Raw genomic sequence first — 16,544 nt, forward strand, 5'->3', positions numbered from 1 at the left:
GGCCTTTCCGGATACGTAAGTTCCTGTCAGGATATTAATGGTTTCTTGCAACAGCGACTCACATGCGTTTTCATTCAAGGTTATGTTATCTCACTGTGGTTTCTAATGTATGATTAAATTGTATTCGTTTGTAAAGATGTATAAATTATTGCAAGTCCCGTTACGTGAACTTGTTACTTGTAAATGTTCTCGACATCTTTCAGTTCCATGTCTATCTGTAAAGCATAGGACCAAATGGATATCATCACCTGCTCTACCAAGGCAGTATACTTCTGTGTTTGGAGGAAGCGGTTTCCATCAGGCACATCCTTTTGTATTGAATGGCACATGGATGACCAGGTTTTACAGCACTGCAAAAGGTGCAAGCGGTGAAACTCAAGAGCTGGGTAAAAAAATAAAAAATCAGGGGACACACGCCTCCATAGAGCCAGAAAAAGAGGAGGAATTTGTTTTCATGGACTACATTGAGCCAGAAAATAGTCACGTTGACCAACTTCGTGGTCAACTCCATGTGAATGCTGTCCCCATGATTTCCAAAGAAGACGAGAGGTTGCCGCCGAGGTCAGGCTCCGAGAAGCAGCAGAGGACTCTGGAGCAACAGCTGCGGTCATTGAAAGATGGGACCGTCACCAAACTGGAGACGGTGAGCCCTGATTCTCTCATCGAGTTTCATGATGTAGGGTTCCCTCTCAAGGAAACAAGTAAGAAAAAGAAACTTAAAGGACAGCAGAGAATCTATGGTACACCAGATATGGAGGAACCTGTCAGTGACACCTGCTGCAACGGCTGTGGCGCAGTCATGCACTGCATTGCACCTGATGTGGCAGGCTATCTTCCAAGTGAGAAGTATAAACTTTTGCTAGAGGAAGATGAATTGAAAAAGGCAATTTGTCAACGTTGCTACTTGCTCACACACCACCAAAAGGCATTGACTGTCACGATGTCCAAGGAGGAATATCGGGATATAGTCCGCGGGGTCAAATCAGAGAAAGCATTGGTACTGTTGATTGTGGATCTTCTGGACATCCCAGACTCCATAGTACCAGACTTGCTAGAGCTTGTTGGAGAAAACAAACACATAGTGGTTCTGGGTAATAAAGTGGACTTGCTTCCTGGAGACTCTGAAAACTACTTGCAAAGGATTAAACGTCAGCTTTCCATGTACTGTGCTGATGTAGGCATTTCCAGTGATAATATCAAAGATACCCACCTAATCAGTGCCAAAACGGGATACGGAATAGAAAATCTCATCTCAAGTCTTCAGAGATCGTGGAAGTACAAGGGAGACGTGTATCTGGTAGGAACAGCCAATGCCGGGAAATCCACACTGTTCAACAGTCTACTGGAGTCCGACTACTGCAAATCCAGGGCCTCAGATGTGATCCACAAAGCTACCATATCTCCATGGCCTGGTAAGATAGAGCTCTGCCCAGCCTGTATCCCAAAGTTCCACAATAAGATGCATTACAAACACTCAAACAAGACCGTGAACAAAAAGCTTCTAGTTGAATAGGTTATTTTGTTGAGTTCATGACCTTGTGATAGCACACAGACCGTCTGAGTGTTGTAGAGCTTATTTATGGAACTGTCTCCTTTCTATGCTGCTGTAATCAGAAGTCTTGAAAAAGTTTTACATTCCAACAACTTTTACAGTCACATTGATGGAAAGCTTGAACCAATAACACCTATAGTGAGTATACCAAACATTAGGATCACCTTCCTAAAATTGAGTTGCACCCCAGAACAGCCTCAATTCGTCACGGCATGGACTACAAGGTGTCAAGCATTCCACAAGGATTGCTGGCCCATGTTGACTCCAATGCTTCCCACAGTTGTGTCAAGTTGTCTGGATGTCCTTTGGGTGGTAGACCAGGATGTCCTTTGGGTGGGGAACCATTCTTGATACACACGGCAAACTGTTGAGCGTGGAAAAACCCAGCAGCGGTGCAGTTAATTTAACAAATATTTTGTTGTATTTTACCACCTTTTTCACCCCAATTTCGATCTTGTCTTAACGCCGCTGAAACTCCCCAACGGGCTCAAGTCACGCATCCTCCAAACATGACCAAACCGCACTTCTTAACTCCCGCCCGCTTCACCCGAAAGCCAGCCGTACCAATGTGTAGGAGTTCAGCTGATGACCGAGGTCAGGCACAAGGAGTCACTAGAGTGCGATGAGCCCGCCGGCCAAACCCTCCCCTAACCCAGATGATGCTGGGACAATTGTGTGCCGCCCTATGGGACTCGCGATCACGGCCGGGTGTGATACAGCCCGGGTGTGATACAGCCTGGGATCGAACCCGGGTCTGTAGTGATGCCTCTAGAACTGCGATCCAGTGCCTTAGACCACTGCACCACTCTGGAGTCCCCTCAGCGTTGCCGTTCTTGACACAAACAGGTGCGCCTGGCACCTACTACTATACCCCATTCAAAGGCACTTAAATATTTTGTCTTGCCTGTTCACCCTCTGCATGACACACACACACAATCCATGTCTCATTTTTCTGCGGCTTCAAAATCCTTCTTTAACTTGCCTCCTCTCCTTCATCTACACTCACTGAAGTGGATTTAACATCTGACCTCAATAATGGATCATAGCTTTCACCTGGATTCACATGGTCAGTCTATGTAATGAAAGGTTCCTAATGTTTTGTACACTCAGAGTATGTCCATTTGTGTATAGGCTCTAGTCTCTCTAAAATGTTGAAAACAAATTCTGAAATTGTATTTGAAATTGAATTTGATCCACAGGTACAACCCTGAACCTCCTGAAGTTCCCCATCATCAACCCCACCCCGTATCGCATGTTCAGGAGGTCCGAGAGGCTCCAGAGCTCCTCCAATCAGACCGAGAGTGATCTCTCTCCACAGGAGCTCAAGAGACTAGAGCAGTTCAGCAAGCAGGGCTACCTAGTGGGTAAGAGATTGGTGTTGGCTGTTGGAGACACGACTGATGGTAACCCCAACATGGTAGCCTAAGTACCAAGGGGTGGAATTGGACAACCCATGCAGCTTAGCCCTTGGCCTTCTGTGTTTTCAATGGCTTGCATTGTTGCTTATAGATTTGTACTCTTAATGCAGGGTAATTATAAAAAATCCTATGTTGGTTTAGGTCGCATTGGGAGGACGTTCCGTACCAACGTAGAATCCAACAGAGGCCTGATAGAGTTTGATCCTGATAGTCTGGCCTACGGAGAGGATGTGATTGACAAGGAGGAGAGAGACTGTACTCTTTCCAACCCTTCTCCGGAAGTGGAGTTGACGCTCAACGAACTGAAAGACGCGCACTGGCTCTATGACACCCCTGGCATCATGAAAGAGCATGACGTGAGCTACTTCCTATTCGCTCTTGGCTCCACTGTTAGTGCCAGGCTAAAACTTTGCCCATATTATTTCATAGATTGCAATGCAACTCATTACAATCCTGGAATCTGTCCAAAATAGCAACCTATTGGTCAAAAGTTGTGCACTATATAGGGAATAGGGTGCCATTTCAGACACACCCCTGCATCCACTTGAAACGGCATGTTATCATGATGTAACTGTTTACCAGCACTAGGAGAGAACACTTGGGACTAATTAATACCCTTTGACTAAGTTTCCCTTCTGATGCTAGTGAGTTGGCAGATGAAAGTAGTTCCTTAGCTTATCCCCTGGGGGAGAAGGAGTCCCTTGTTATTCCTCTCCTATTACTACATCACGTTTGGAAGTATCATTTACACAAGTGGGATGCCAGGATACATTTACAATGGAACAGATTTATGGATGTGCAGTGGAACAGATTTATGGATCAACCATCATGCGTAGATTTATGTTTAGTTTAGTTTATTATTGCATTGAACCACTCATAAAGGTTTTCTTATAAGACAAGCCCTAACTAGTGTTGAACAGAACAATGCCATCCATTCATCTCACCCCCCCCCCCCCCCCCCCTCTCTCATGTTTGTTAGGTCCTCGATCTGTTGACAGAGCAGGAGGTGAAGTTGGTGGTGCCCACACAAGCCATCGTGCCCAGGACGTTTGTGTTGAAACCTGGAATGTCGCTATTCCTGGGAGCTCTAGGCCGAATTGATTACCTTCAGGTGAATGCCTTTCATTGTTGCTTATGTCCTTGAGCTGTTCTTGTCTATTCATGTTACGTATTATGTCACTTTCATGTTTTGTGTGGACCCCAGGAAGAGTAGCTACTGCAACAGCTAATGGGGATGTTAATAACAAATAACCATGCTCAACTGTGACATCGAAACAGTGGTGCACACTTCTGTCTTTGACTGAGAGGCAATCTTCATTTCCCAGGGTGAGAAGTCCTGCTGGTTCTCAGTCATTGCTTCCAACCGGGTCCCGATTCACATCACCAGTCTGGACAAGGCTGACAGCATTTACCAGAAGCATGCTGGTCAAATCCTGCTGGGAGTAAGTTGATGCTGCTTACTTAACTCCGTTAAGGACATAAAAGCTCTTTCTGAAATGGTACTACAAACAAGTTTACAAATAATGTTATCAACATGAAGAACTCTGTGTGGATAGGTACCAATGGGTGGAGAAGAACGCATGAAGGAATTCCCCCCTCTTGTCTCCCAAGATTTTGAGCTGAAGGGGCAGGGTTATCAGAAAGCCAGTGCTGATATCAAGTTTTCCTCTGCAGGTAATACACACATAATTACAAATTGATCAACCAGACGTTTCAGGGTTGGTATTCAAAAGTCTAGTGCTCCCAAATTGTATTTTTTAAATTCTATTCTTAGGATGGGTGGCAGTGACAGGAGTGGAGGGGAACAGTCTCCTGCTGCGTGCCCATGCTCCAGTGGGTGCAGGGCTCTCCCTGAGGAGTCCACCTCTACTCCCCAACATCGTTAACCTGAAGGGAGAGCGCATCAAGAAGTCTGTTGCTTATAAGACCAGGAAACCCCAGGCCCTGGTAGACACCAGCCTGTCCTACAAAGGAGCAGAGAGGCTCAAGGTGAAGAAGAAAAAATGAAGTGCGTAACAACCTCTCTATGGAGCAACAAGGGTTTTCATGTCAAGAGGCTTTTGGTACTGGATATTTATTCGTGATACAGCACTTTCCGTTATGGATTTTTTTTTCCATCTCTGGGTTTTGTAAAATTGTCTGTAAATGTAACGATTATAAATAACCTACATATAAACAGTTGTATTTGTTTATCGATGTGTAGACTTGTGCTTCAATTTACATTGCTTCCTTTCCATTTAGACAGCAGGTCAGGAACCTTTTTAGTGAATCACTTTTTTTCAAAGTATTTTGAAACATAATATACTTTTGAAACGTATTAGTAACTGCAGAAAATGTTAGAAATGAAAAGGAATCACGCACCAACAACTTTTAATTTAGAAATGTAGAGCAGAAAATGGTACAGGATGTTTGTTTTAAATGCACAAAAAGGTTTTAAACAGCCAATTGTTTTCAAAGTCTTGGACAATGTCCAATAACTCCCCACTTTGGTGAAGGTGTTAAAGTTAGTTGGCATTTATGTAATTGAAAAATAGTAAATTTCTTCACTAACTGAAAACAGTAAATGACGGGTATAGGCTAAAACTTCAATGGCCCAGGTGTTAATTAAAAAAAATTCAACACAACCGCCACTTATTAAAGCCAGGCTTCTATTTCCCTAATGCACACAGCTTTTGCTCAATAAAATGTTGAAAAGACATCCACACTGTTTGCGACCAGTATAAACATAACAAATCCATCGCAGATCAGACTTGCAAAGGCTGCCTATCATACACCCCTGATTTTGTGCTTCAGCACCATGGATTTTATATTGTGTTTTATTTTTGGTAGCACCATGGCTAACAATGACCGAATTCAAAAATGTTTAAATGCGCATGACTGGGAATATCAGAACTGTGTCCATGGTAACCTCGTAAATATTAAAAGGGACAGGCGGCTATTTGAGACTGCATTTAATTGAAGTTTTACGGTACATATGATTACACATTGTGAATGAAAAATGGTTACAAAGAAGGAACAACTTTTCCCATCAACTAAAAAGCACAATACAGGAAGTGAACAAAAAAAATAGATCATTTACAGTGACACGGAATCTAACCGTCTAGATGAGTGCATCTGGCTAAATTCGACCAGTTTTCCAGGGAACCCTGGTACTATTCTATGCCTTCCAATAGTCAAACTCAAAACATAAGTCTTTACATTTCTATACCTTCTCACTTTGGCATCATACCCAAAACACAATATTGCACTGAATTTACTAAGAGTATACATGGCATTTTTATTAGCTAAGTCTACCAATCACCTCAATAGAACACAGAACTAGATGCAGATGAAAGAAGTATATCACCGATGGCACAAACAGGCTACGCTTTGGAGGCCCAATTCTGTAAAACAGATGAGTGGGGTGATAACTGCAGAAATCAAGTTGATGGGTTCGATCTGCAGAGTAATCAAGCAGTTACACCTAAACTTCCAAGGAATGGTTATAAAGTTAGACAGTATAACAACATCATTGAAATCAGACATCTTACTGTAGGAAAATGTGACTCAATTAACAAAGCTACACTGTTAATATGCAAAAACATCAAAACAAAACCAGAAAAGAATGATTGTCGAAGGCAAAAAAAAGAATGTAGAACTACTGGTGTATCTTCACAGGCTCAACTGTAAAAAAAAAAATCTTTGGACATTTTCTGAAATCAAACACAAAACTGATAATGGCAAAGTTTCAGATGTGTGCACAAACATCCATTTCACAACTTGTTTTCAATGTTAGCGGTCCATTCTCTATCAGTGATAGCAACATCGTATCCTTTTCATCCTGATCTTAAGTTCTACAGGCCTACAAATTAAGGGCCAGTAACACCCTACCTCCCACATTAGTTGTGCATTTGTTAATGAGTAGTACGAGTTTTCTTTTTGTATGACTAAATGAAATTGGATATACAAAAAGTGACAACATAATTCAAACATTAACGCAAGAAACAATTCTATACACACTTGTGCCAGATGAACCCAAAGAAACCTCGCCCCATTTCATATTTCATCAATTCGACTAAGAGTCATGAGTCATGGCAATTAACACCTAGAAAGTTTTTGTAATGAAGAGATTAGTTAGTCCATTGTACAGATTGATAAGATATATACAATGTTTTTAAAAAAAATCTATTGATGTTATCAATAAAATAAAGAAATCAAAGTAGTTGTCAAGTGCTCCCTAAATGGTGGACTTTGAACATGCAGTCCTCGTCCCCATTTCGGAGACAGGTCGCTTCACTGGAGTGGACTCGCACAATAGGAGTGAGAGCCCCATTATTCTCTGGGTTATTTGGCATGGACCACCTGGGTCCTTCTAATCTTGTCTCCCTAGGGTTTCTTTGGTTCTTCATTGAAAAAGTGTAACACTTCCTTTCATAATCGATTTACGGTTGTTCTTCAACAGGGCTGATGGATTAAAACAAGGGGTACAACTCATCTCTTGGTGGGTTCTTCTGTAGAAAACTCAACCGGATTGTGAAAAAAAAAAGGTATAGCGATTTCTTGAATATCAACCACTTTTGCAAAATCCAGGTAACTGCCAAAATAAAGGAACCACTCGAGTAAATGAGAGACACAAAGTATATTGAAAGCAGGTGCTTCCACACAAGTGTGATTCCTGAGTTAATTAAGCAATCCACATGCCATCATGTTTAGGGTCAGGGTCATGTATAAAAATGCCCAGTTGCCCCTTATTTTCCATACCATGGCTAGAAGAAGAGATCTCAGTGACTTTGAAAGAGGGGTATCAAAGCAGCATAGGGGGTTTAAAGTGTTTTTGTCTCAGTCACCAGATCTCAACCCAAATAAATACTTATGGGAGATTGTGGAATGTTATCTGAGAGAACATTTTTCACCACCATCAAAAAAACACCAAATGATGGAATTTCTCATGGAAGAATGGCATCCCATCCCTCCAATAGAGTTCCAGGCAGTTGTAGAATCTATGCCAAAACGCATTGAAGCTGTTATAGCAGCTTGTGGTGGCCCAACGCCTTTATTTTGGCAGTTACTTGTATATACCATGCTATTACAGATTGGTTAGCTTTTAGTTAGTTGCATGACCATACGAGATTTAGAAGCAAAAAAAATTGTATCCCATATTTTCATAATTTCTCAGCCAAATACCAAACCATGAATATTAGATTTTGGACCTCACATGGCATCAACTCGCATATCCTCTATGATTTATGTTTGAAAACAAGAACTGTAGAATTTATAGTCAAATGGTCTGGGAAACAGTATGTGAAAGCCCAGACACCAATTATCAAATGAACTAGTCTGCCTCAAGCTGGTATTACAAAGACGGTCAGATAATTTTAGGCATACCATAGAATATTCATATTTTATACAACAGTAACCGTGAGCACTAATGCAAGGTAACTGAATATCTACTGTTAATATGTTGACACAGACAACTATACATATGTTTTATAACAGGGGGAGAGGGTCAAGCAAAATACACAGCTGGAATCAAAGCTCCCTGCTCTGCAGGCACTCACTTGTCCGGCTTGGAAGCATTGTCAAAGATAATACACATTCACCAGGTGCCGATTCAGGTGCCGACGGAATTCCGCCTCCAAGGGGAAGCTACGGTCACAGAAGACGCACATGTGACTCTTGAGTTCAGTTGGAGTCGGAATCTCTTCTGTGGGAGTTTCAGGGTCATTCACCAGTTTACCAGCGGCTGCCGCCAGCCCGTTGAGCCCAGAATCGTCACTGCCTTCCGAGGCGCTGTCACTGATCTCACTTCCTCCGTCATGGCTGTGGATGCCCTCGTCCTCCTCGGTTTCAGTAGGCTTTCGTCTTGGCCTAGGGAGCTCCAGGGAGGGTGTTGTTGGTGTTGATGGTTCTCCCTGTGCCTGTCTGAAATCGTGAGAGACGTCACTTTCTATGGGAGATGGGGACTCGTCGGCACTGCTGAAGCCTTCAGGAGTAGGAGTTTCCTCTGCTTTGTCGGCGACCTCAGCCTGCTCAGCCCGTGGGGTTGTGTCCTCGGTTGGGGATACATTTTGCAGTGCAAGATTGTTTTCCACATTTATGGGCCGTTCTTCTGCAGGGCTCTGCCCAGTATATGTATCCAGAGCAGGGACAGTCTCCTGGTCAGATGCCTGCTGCTCTTCCTGTACAACTGTTGGCAGAAGCTCTGTGGCAGGACATGTTTTGCTTTCAGGGGGGCTGAACGGGTTCTCAATGATGGAACACACCTTGTTCTCACTGGAAGCCTCAGTCTCTCCAGGGCTTGCTTTTTTCTTGTTGCTCTTTTTCAGCTTTTTCACTACAGACGAGTATATCATCTGGTTTCCTGGGTCCTTCTGCTCGGACGCTGGGCAAGACTCAGTAGTTTTGCTTCGGGGGGTACTGGCTTTTGATTGCAACTTGTCAGCAGTCTTGATTTTCAACCGTTTGACCTTAATGTTGGTGCAGGACTCATCAGGAGATACTTTCATTGATAAGTCCAAGGCCTCTGTAGTTTTTCTCTTCACTGGCTTTGTCTTGCTCTTCGCTCCTTGTTTTTTCACTGGTGCTTCCAGACTTTGGGGAGCTTTTTCAACAGTCTTTTCAATCACTTTCTCAATTTTTCTGGAAGTACTCTTCTGAGATTTTATTGCATTTTTGTTCTCTTTTCCTTCTTTCTCATTATTCAGTGTCTTCAGCTGCTCTTTTTTCTCCTCCTCCAGCCTCTTGTTTTCCTCCTTCGCTTTCTCCATATTCTCCCTCTCTAGCATGTCTTTCTCTAACCTCTCCTTGACTGATTTGTCTTTCTCAACACTGTCCTCTTCCAAACCCGCCTTTTGAACTTTTTCCTTTATTTCGGTCTTATGCTGAACACTTGTTTTCCCAGTCATCTGTTTTTTGGGACCTCTCTTAACTTTATTTCCTGCTATTTCAACCACAACTGCTGTCTCCTTCCCACTCTCCTTCAGGGTAACATTCTGCTTTGTATTCTCACTGTTCATCTCTGTACTCTTGCGTTTCAGTGTTACCTTTTTCTCTGCCTTGTCCTTTGCCTTTTTAGGTATCTCTTTGACAGAGGAGATATCACATTTCTTGGGGGTCTTGTCCGTTGCCATGCTTTCTACTGCTTGAACAGGGCTAGTTTTGCTGCTCTTCCTGGTCTCTTTGACAGGAGCGTTGTGACATTTCTTGGGGGTCTTGTCTGTTGCCATGCCTTCTTCTGCTTGAACAGGGCTAGGTTTGCTGCTCTTGGTCGACAGATTGATAGGGCTTGATTGTTTATCAGCTCCAGAGATCTCTGGTCCCTCATCACCATCAATTGCTGACAGCTCAAACTTTGCTATTCCATTCACCATGGTGTACTCATCTGTGAATTCATCAGAATCAGGTTTCTTGACACGCAGCTTGACCTTTGACACATCCATTGCGATCTGTGGGCAGCCAGGGTGTCTAGACTTGATGTGATATTGTAGGTTACACTTCTTGGAAGCAGCATACTTGCAGACAGGGCAAAGGAACTGACGCGGGTTGAGGTGGAGCTCCACATGCTTTTTGTAGTTGCTGCGGTCAGCTGTCTTGTATGGGCAGTGGGGGCAGCACAGGGGCTTGGGTCCATTGTGAACCTGTCTGGAATGGCGTGTCACCTCATGCTGATTGGCAGCCAGGTAGTTGCAGCGGTCACATTTGAAAGGCCTTTCTCCTGCCAAGAAAAGCAATGTGGAAAATGGTCAGTTTAGAGACATTTTAACATCAATGGGAACACTGGCACACATTTCATGCAGAGAAGATGGACCACAATACGGAGAGACAAGCAACAATTACAAGTCGAACACTAGGCATCTCACAGCACGTATTGCAAACCACTTTACCGTTCTTATCCAAAACCATCTGCTCCAGCGAATGCAACATAAGGAGAAAAAGTTGACTATGAGAGGAAACCAAAACAGAGACCTATATCTATGCACAATCAATCCTATTTGTGTCACATAATAGAAAGATGTACGGTCAGGCTTCTTTGTCATGTAGCCTGTGTTAAGACACTCACCCGAGTGTGTTCTCATATGCCTGGTCAGATGGGTCTTCTGGGAGCTTGAGTACTCACAGTACGGACATCGAAAAGGACGCTCCCCTAAAGTAGAAAAACCAGAGTTAGCTATACTGTAAAAAAAAAAAAAATCATACTTTGACCATTAAGTGCATACTTGGAGTGAAAAGGTTATATTTGACATACCTGTGTGAGTGCGGATATGCTGCACGTAGTTGTTCTTACGGTCCGAGAAATAGCTGCACTGGTTGCAGGTGAAGAGCTTACTGGGGAAATGGTTCCTGAGGTGCTTTTTCCAGTGGTACTGGCTGACGGTGGTATACGTGCAGATGGTGCATTTGTATACCCTCTGGTCGTCGCCCTCCTTCTCGTGGTGCTTGAGATGAGCCATGTAATGGTCGTAGCGGTTGGTGTTGTAGCCGCAGCGCTCACAGCGGATCAGCCCTTTGTTGTTGGCCCCACCATCACCGCTCTGCGCCTCTTGATCTGGTCCCGCCGACGTCTCTTTCTCCCGTGCCTTGTCCCCCACCATGCGTTTCACTGCGATCATCCTATTGGCGCTGTGGATTTGGATGTGGGTTACAAACTCCTCCTCGCACTGGGCCTGGTAGTTGCAGGGTTTACAGAAGAAGGGTTTCTTCTTCTTAGCTGACTCCACGATCATGCCCAGAGGTGTAGAAGGGATGGTAGGGGTGGAAGGGCTAAAAGGGCGCTGGTCAGAGGGTTTGGACAGGTCAATCCCTTCTTCCTCCTCATCTATCGCCTCAACCTGGGAAAGGGCACCCCGTGGAGACTCTGGGTATTCGACAATACACATCTCTCTCTCATGGCTATCGTAACTGTATCTGATGATGTTCTCGTCTTCACTATCGGAGTAGCTGCCAACGGTTTGAAGCTCCATCATCTCCTTCCCTTCTGCTGGGTTTTCACAGGCTACGTTGGCGAGCATGACCAGCTGCGGGGCCGGCAGCTCGTTGTGTGGAAGCTCAGCCAACCCCTGGGCATCCTCCACCATGGACATGCCAACTGAGGTGGAGAACATGACCAATCCCATTGGATACACCGTCTGAGAAGCCATGCTGACAGGGCTGTTGCTGTGGGTGATGAGAGCAGAACCGGAGGTCATGGATCAATTTTTTAAAATTAAGATATATGTTTTAATTTTCAGGACTAAAATGTTAGTAGTAGTCAAAGAGAGTTTGCGTTTTAACAGACCTTCAAAAGACCAGACAACTCATGTTACATACACTTGGTCCCAACTCATTAAAATTATATGGCTTGCAAGTTGTCCAAGCTACTACCAACCATGTCAGTGTACCTTCTCTGAATCAGTTATTTGGAATTTATAGCGCAGGATGTTTTTATGATAATCCAGGAATGGTGCATCCAAGAAAGAAATCACAAATGTCCTCAATACAAGTGTCAGAATAGATAAGGAAAGTATGCTAAACCAACACAATTACAGTACACCTTCATTACATTGATTCCTTGTCTTCATGCGGTCTGCTGTGCATATTGATGCGATGTACTGGTATGTGACTATATAACCGATTACAATGTTGTATGTATTCTTCATTTGTAAGAAATTATATTTATCTTTATTAAATGTAATAAAGAAAAACATATTTTTCATAAATATATATAAAAATGTAACACAAAACGAACAAGAATATACCACCACTTCAAAATGTATGTTTCATAACTTCATTGTGGACCTACTTTTACTTTGACACAGTGCTTTGGTAAAATCCAGTCTCCTAGGCCTGTGTTTGCATGCACAGAAATGTGTGTTCGGCCATTTTGAAACAGCACCACCAACTTCGTCGACAGCGCCCAACAACTACAGTAGCTTGTCCTACATTCTAACTAGTATGAAGAGACCATAAGAACTGGAAATACAAAAATACAATTGTGCACTGGGTTGTTTGATCTCCACGCCAAACAAAATAAATAGACCTAAATGGTAATATTTACTAAACACATGACATATATTTACTTTCTAAGCACACAACTGTGTAGAGTAGACATACTTTGTAACATGCTGGTATGAAAATAATCTAAAGAGAATACGATGACTAAAAATAAAATTTCTGAGTTATAGCCTATCCACCAGACCTAGACCTCAACAATACAAGTGGAAAGTTGCAGTATTGGTTAGGGTATGGAGAAAAATGATATTTCATATGGTTAACAAATTAATCGATTGTAGCTACTAAAAAACAAACTTTTATCAACAATAGTATTCCACATATCGCTATGTAAGCTTGCTACGACAGAGGCAGAGAATGTCGCTGTCCAGCAAGGCCCCTCAAAACTTAACTCGGAAAACTAGTTTTGCGGAGGCGCAAACTCCGAACAATACAAAGTTAACTTCTATAATCTTGAACAATTTAGAAATAATGTTTATGTTATTAGTTTTATTTAAAAAACGAATCCTATCATAAATAAAGTTAGGCGTGTAAACACTTCGAAAGTTTAGAACAGCGTGTGTTAGCCATGGTCCTGATCTCCGTGCTGAAATCAGCCCTGGACAGCGCCTCTCCCTTTCAGCAACCCCAATGAGCAACCCCCACACTGCCTCCATTTTCAAAACTGTTCGTCAAAGTTAGCTTGTTTAACAAATTCAAAACAATAGGCAGTTAATATGTTAATTGGTTACATACAACTTACCGTATATATGTGTCCACTCCCTGTCGGTATTCGGTCAATATTATCGAAGTACTAGTACACAAACTGTTCAAGGAAGAAGTTTCTGTACATTCCTACACATCACCCTTGGCTCCGTCTGTTCGCAGGGAAGGCTGGCTGACGTCAGCGCGAGCTACTGTGGTGTTTCTTGGTGCTTTCAAGACATCTGGGAACTTCAGGGAAAAACGATGTAAAATCATGACTTCAGTGATCATCAGGTCGGCAAATCGGAGCTCTAGAAAAAGGCCGGAGTACCCGACTTGGAACTCCGAGTTGAATGACCGTTCAAAACAATTTTTGTCTTGAACGCACTGAATTCGGAAGTCGGAGATTTCCGAGTTCGCAGTTGTTTTGAACGCGGCATCCACCCGGGGCGTCTTCGTTCCAAATTACAACGTCCAATTGGTCAAACAAAGCAATCTTGTTGTACGTTCTTCTAATAAATATGTGCATTATTATGTGAGTTATTATCATTTTGCAAAATGTTTTATTCCTCTTATGAAAAAAAATACAATTACACTGAGGAGAAAAACTAGTTACAAAGTGTCTACTGCTATATACATCTCAATAATACAAACATGTAACATTAGAATTAAATATAAATAACATTTAACAAGTCAAAGTACAACGATTTATGAATAAATCATTAGTGTTTTTAATATTGGCTGGACTGGTTATTTCCTCAAATCTGTCCTGAAACATTGTTTAGATTATGTGTAATATATACATTCAGAATGTGTAGTTAGTAGATCAGTGTCTTGCCAATAAAAAAAGTAAGGATCATAATTGACATGTTTCAGTGTTTCATTACCAGGTATACTGGGGATAGCCCACACTGAACATGGGGAAAGAGTTGTTGCGTAAGTCCCGCAATATAGGTTTGATTGAATTCTTTCCATACCAATATGATATAATTAGAGCGTTGGGCCAGTAAACGAAATGTTGCTGGATTGAATCCCCGAGCTGACAAGGTAAAAATATTTTGTTCTGCCCCTGAGCAAGGCAGTTAAGTTATGTCAAAGGATCTACCAGGCCAAAATGCAAAAGAAAAGTATAACATGGAAACAACCCACACAGACTGCATTCTCTAGTCCACAGTGTACTGTTGCACAAAAAATCACTTTTGTCTGTTGGGGCCAAAGCCTTGTGCACCATGCCAGGAAGCAGGCTATCGTCTGAGCATACACATGCCTTCACTTTTGAAATTGGGTCTTTGCAAATGTGTAGTTATGGGTCTGTTGAAAATGAAGACAGCTTTTCATCTTGATGAAAGGGTTATTAGCAACACAAGGCCTGCAGGTCATGAATTACACCAGATGCATACATAGCTTCCTTGGGGGAGTGAGCCTGTAAAAGAATGTATTTGACACAAACCCTCTGGTCATGATTGAATTATTCAGTCATCAGATAAAAAGCACATGTTTTTGCTAACACAAAATGTAACATTATGTTGAAATCATTGGTAAATTTAAAAACAAAAAAGCCTTAAGCACCAAAATACTTTATGACAAATGTAAATGTTCTTGTAATACCCCTGGCTACATTAAGTTCATTTCCTTTTTTTGTATTGTGTTCGATACAAAATTTAAAATGTTTATTTTTAAGTCAATGGATTTTATAGTTTTATTGTCGTCTGCCACTCGGTGGCATTTGTGCGTTATATTTGACATGGGGACACTGCCTCAATGGAATTTTGACTGCACTGGCCTTATAATATTTCCTACCATATTTTGCTATTCTTTTACACTGACAATTGAATATCATAGTTGTATATTATGTGCTTCTGTCAAAGAGAAAAGAACATGTAAAGATAGACCAACTTCAGTCAGTCCAAGGGTCAAGCGATACCAACCCAACCAGTAGCAATTACAAGCAGACGTTTTTATACCTGTCACCTAACTACATGTACACACTCTTCTTCAGAGGGCTAATGGTGCTTTCAAGACAACTGGGAACTTTGAAAAATAAGAGGTCAAATCATAACGTCAGTGATCTATATTCAGGTCAGGAAGTGGCAGCTCTAGAAAGAGGCCAGAGTTCCCGACTTGGAATTCTGAGTTGGATGACTGTTCAAAATATTTTTCCCAGCCAGAGCTCGTTTTTCAGAGTTCCCAGTTGTCTTGAACACACTGAGGTCGGAAGATGGAGATTTCACAGTTCCCAATTTCCAGTTCCCAATTGTTTTGAACACAACAAGAATACTCCTCCCTGTTGCTCACCTGCAAGATGCCACTTGATTAGCAGTAAGGGAAGAATGGAGAGTCCAGAAATAGCCAGACATGTAAATTGGGCTAAGGAACAGAAGTTGGGTTTTGGAGAAACACCATCAGTGCGTGCTCTGCAAGGAATACAGCTGATGAAGGCAGGGCAAGAGTGAGGTGAACGGATAGACATGGTAATGGTCAGCGAGGAAGAAGAAGAGCCGAGTGGAGTGGGAAGATGTGTGTTGAGGAAGAAGGCACAAATCATATTCTGCTGTCCCTGATGGCTCAGAACCTGACGAGAGTGAGAATAAATTACATGTGGTCAAATCAAATCAAATTGTATTTGTCACATGCGCCGAATACAACAGGTGTAGACCTTACAGTGAAATGCTTACTTACATACAAGCCCTTAACCAACAATGCAGTTTTATGAAAAACATCTAAAAAAATAAGAAATTAAAGTAACAAATAATTTAAGAGCAGTAGTAAAATAACAATAGCTAGGCTATATACAGGGGGTACCGGTAGAGAGTCAATGTGCGGAGGCACTAGGGTGGCTGGAGTCTTTGAAAGGAAGAGTTTGAAAATGTCAGTGAAGACACTTGCCAGTTGGTCAGCGCATGCTTGGAGTACACATCCTGGTA

General features: G+C 42.4%; 2 protein-coding genes across 2 annotated transcripts; one reads left to right on the forward strand and one right to left on the reverse strand.

The window, feature by feature from the left end:
• Positions 1 to 18: 18 nt before the first annotated feature.
• noa1 (nitric oxide associated 1) lies at positions 19 to 5,164 on the forward strand. Its single transcript, XM_020502484.2, has 7 exons — positions 19 to 1,412; positions 2,752 to 2,916; positions 3,112 to 3,326; positions 3,950 to 4,081; positions 4,296 to 4,412; positions 4,527 to 4,644; positions 4,745 to 5,164. The coding sequence occupies exons 1-7, from the start codon at positions 110 to 112 to the stop codon at positions 4,975 to 4,977; spliced, it is 2,283 nt and encodes a 760-aa protein (XP_020358073.1). The 5' UTR covers positions 19 to 109; the 3' UTR covers positions 4,978 to 5,164.
• A 739-nt stretch (positions 5,165 to 5,903) lies between these two features.
• On the reverse strand, positions 5,904 to 13,943 carry LOC109905221 (RE1-silencing transcription factor-like). Its single transcript, XM_020502483.2, has 4 exons — positions 13,679 to 13,943; positions 11,195 to 12,102; positions 11,009 to 11,092; positions 5,904 to 10,663 (listed from the first exon to the last, which is right to left on the reverse strand). Exons 2-4 carry the CDS (start codon positions 12,084 to 12,086, stop codon positions 8,529 to 8,531), a joined length of 3,111 nt encoding a protein of 1,036 aa, XP_020358072.1. The 5' UTR covers positions 12,087 to 12,102; positions 13,679 to 13,943; the 3' UTR covers positions 5,904 to 8,528.
• Positions 13,944 to 16,544: the final 2,601 nt, after the last annotated feature.

The sequence above is a fragment of the Oncorhynchus kisutch genome, linkage group LG15, assembly GCF_002021735.2.
Source record: "Oncorhynchus kisutch isolate 150728-3 linkage group LG15, Okis_V2, whole genome shotgun sequence".
Lineage (NCBI taxonomy): Eukaryota > Metazoa > Chordata > Actinopteri > Salmoniformes > Salmonidae > Oncorhynchus > Oncorhynchus kisutch.

Bases quoted from the DNA above. Each gene is read 5' to 3' on its own strand.
- noa1 (XM_020502484.2), top strand. From the start codon at position 110: ATGATTAAATTGTATTCGTTTGTAAAGATGTATAAATTATTGCAAGTC. The intron at 2,917-3,111 runs GTAAGAGATTGG...ATGTTGGTTTAG, and splicing joins CAAGCAGGGCTACCTAGTGG to GTCGCATTGGGAGGACGTTC. The intron at 4,082-4,295 runs GTGAATGCCTTT...TTCATTTCCCAG, and splicing joins GCCGAATTGATTACCTTCAG to GGTGAGAAGTCCTGCTGGTT.
- LOC109905221 (XM_020502483.2), bottom strand. From the start codon at position 12,086: ATGGCTTCTCAGACGGTGTATCCAATGGGATTGGTCATGTTCTCCACC. The intron at 11,093-11,194 runs GTATGTCAAATA...TTTCTACTTTAG, and splicing joins GCATATCCGCACTCACACAG to GGGAGCGTCCTTTTCGATGT. The intron at 10,664-11,008 runs GTGAGTGTCTTA...TTTTCTTGGCAG, and splicing joins GCATATGAGAACACACTCGG to GAGAAAGGCCTTTCAAATGT.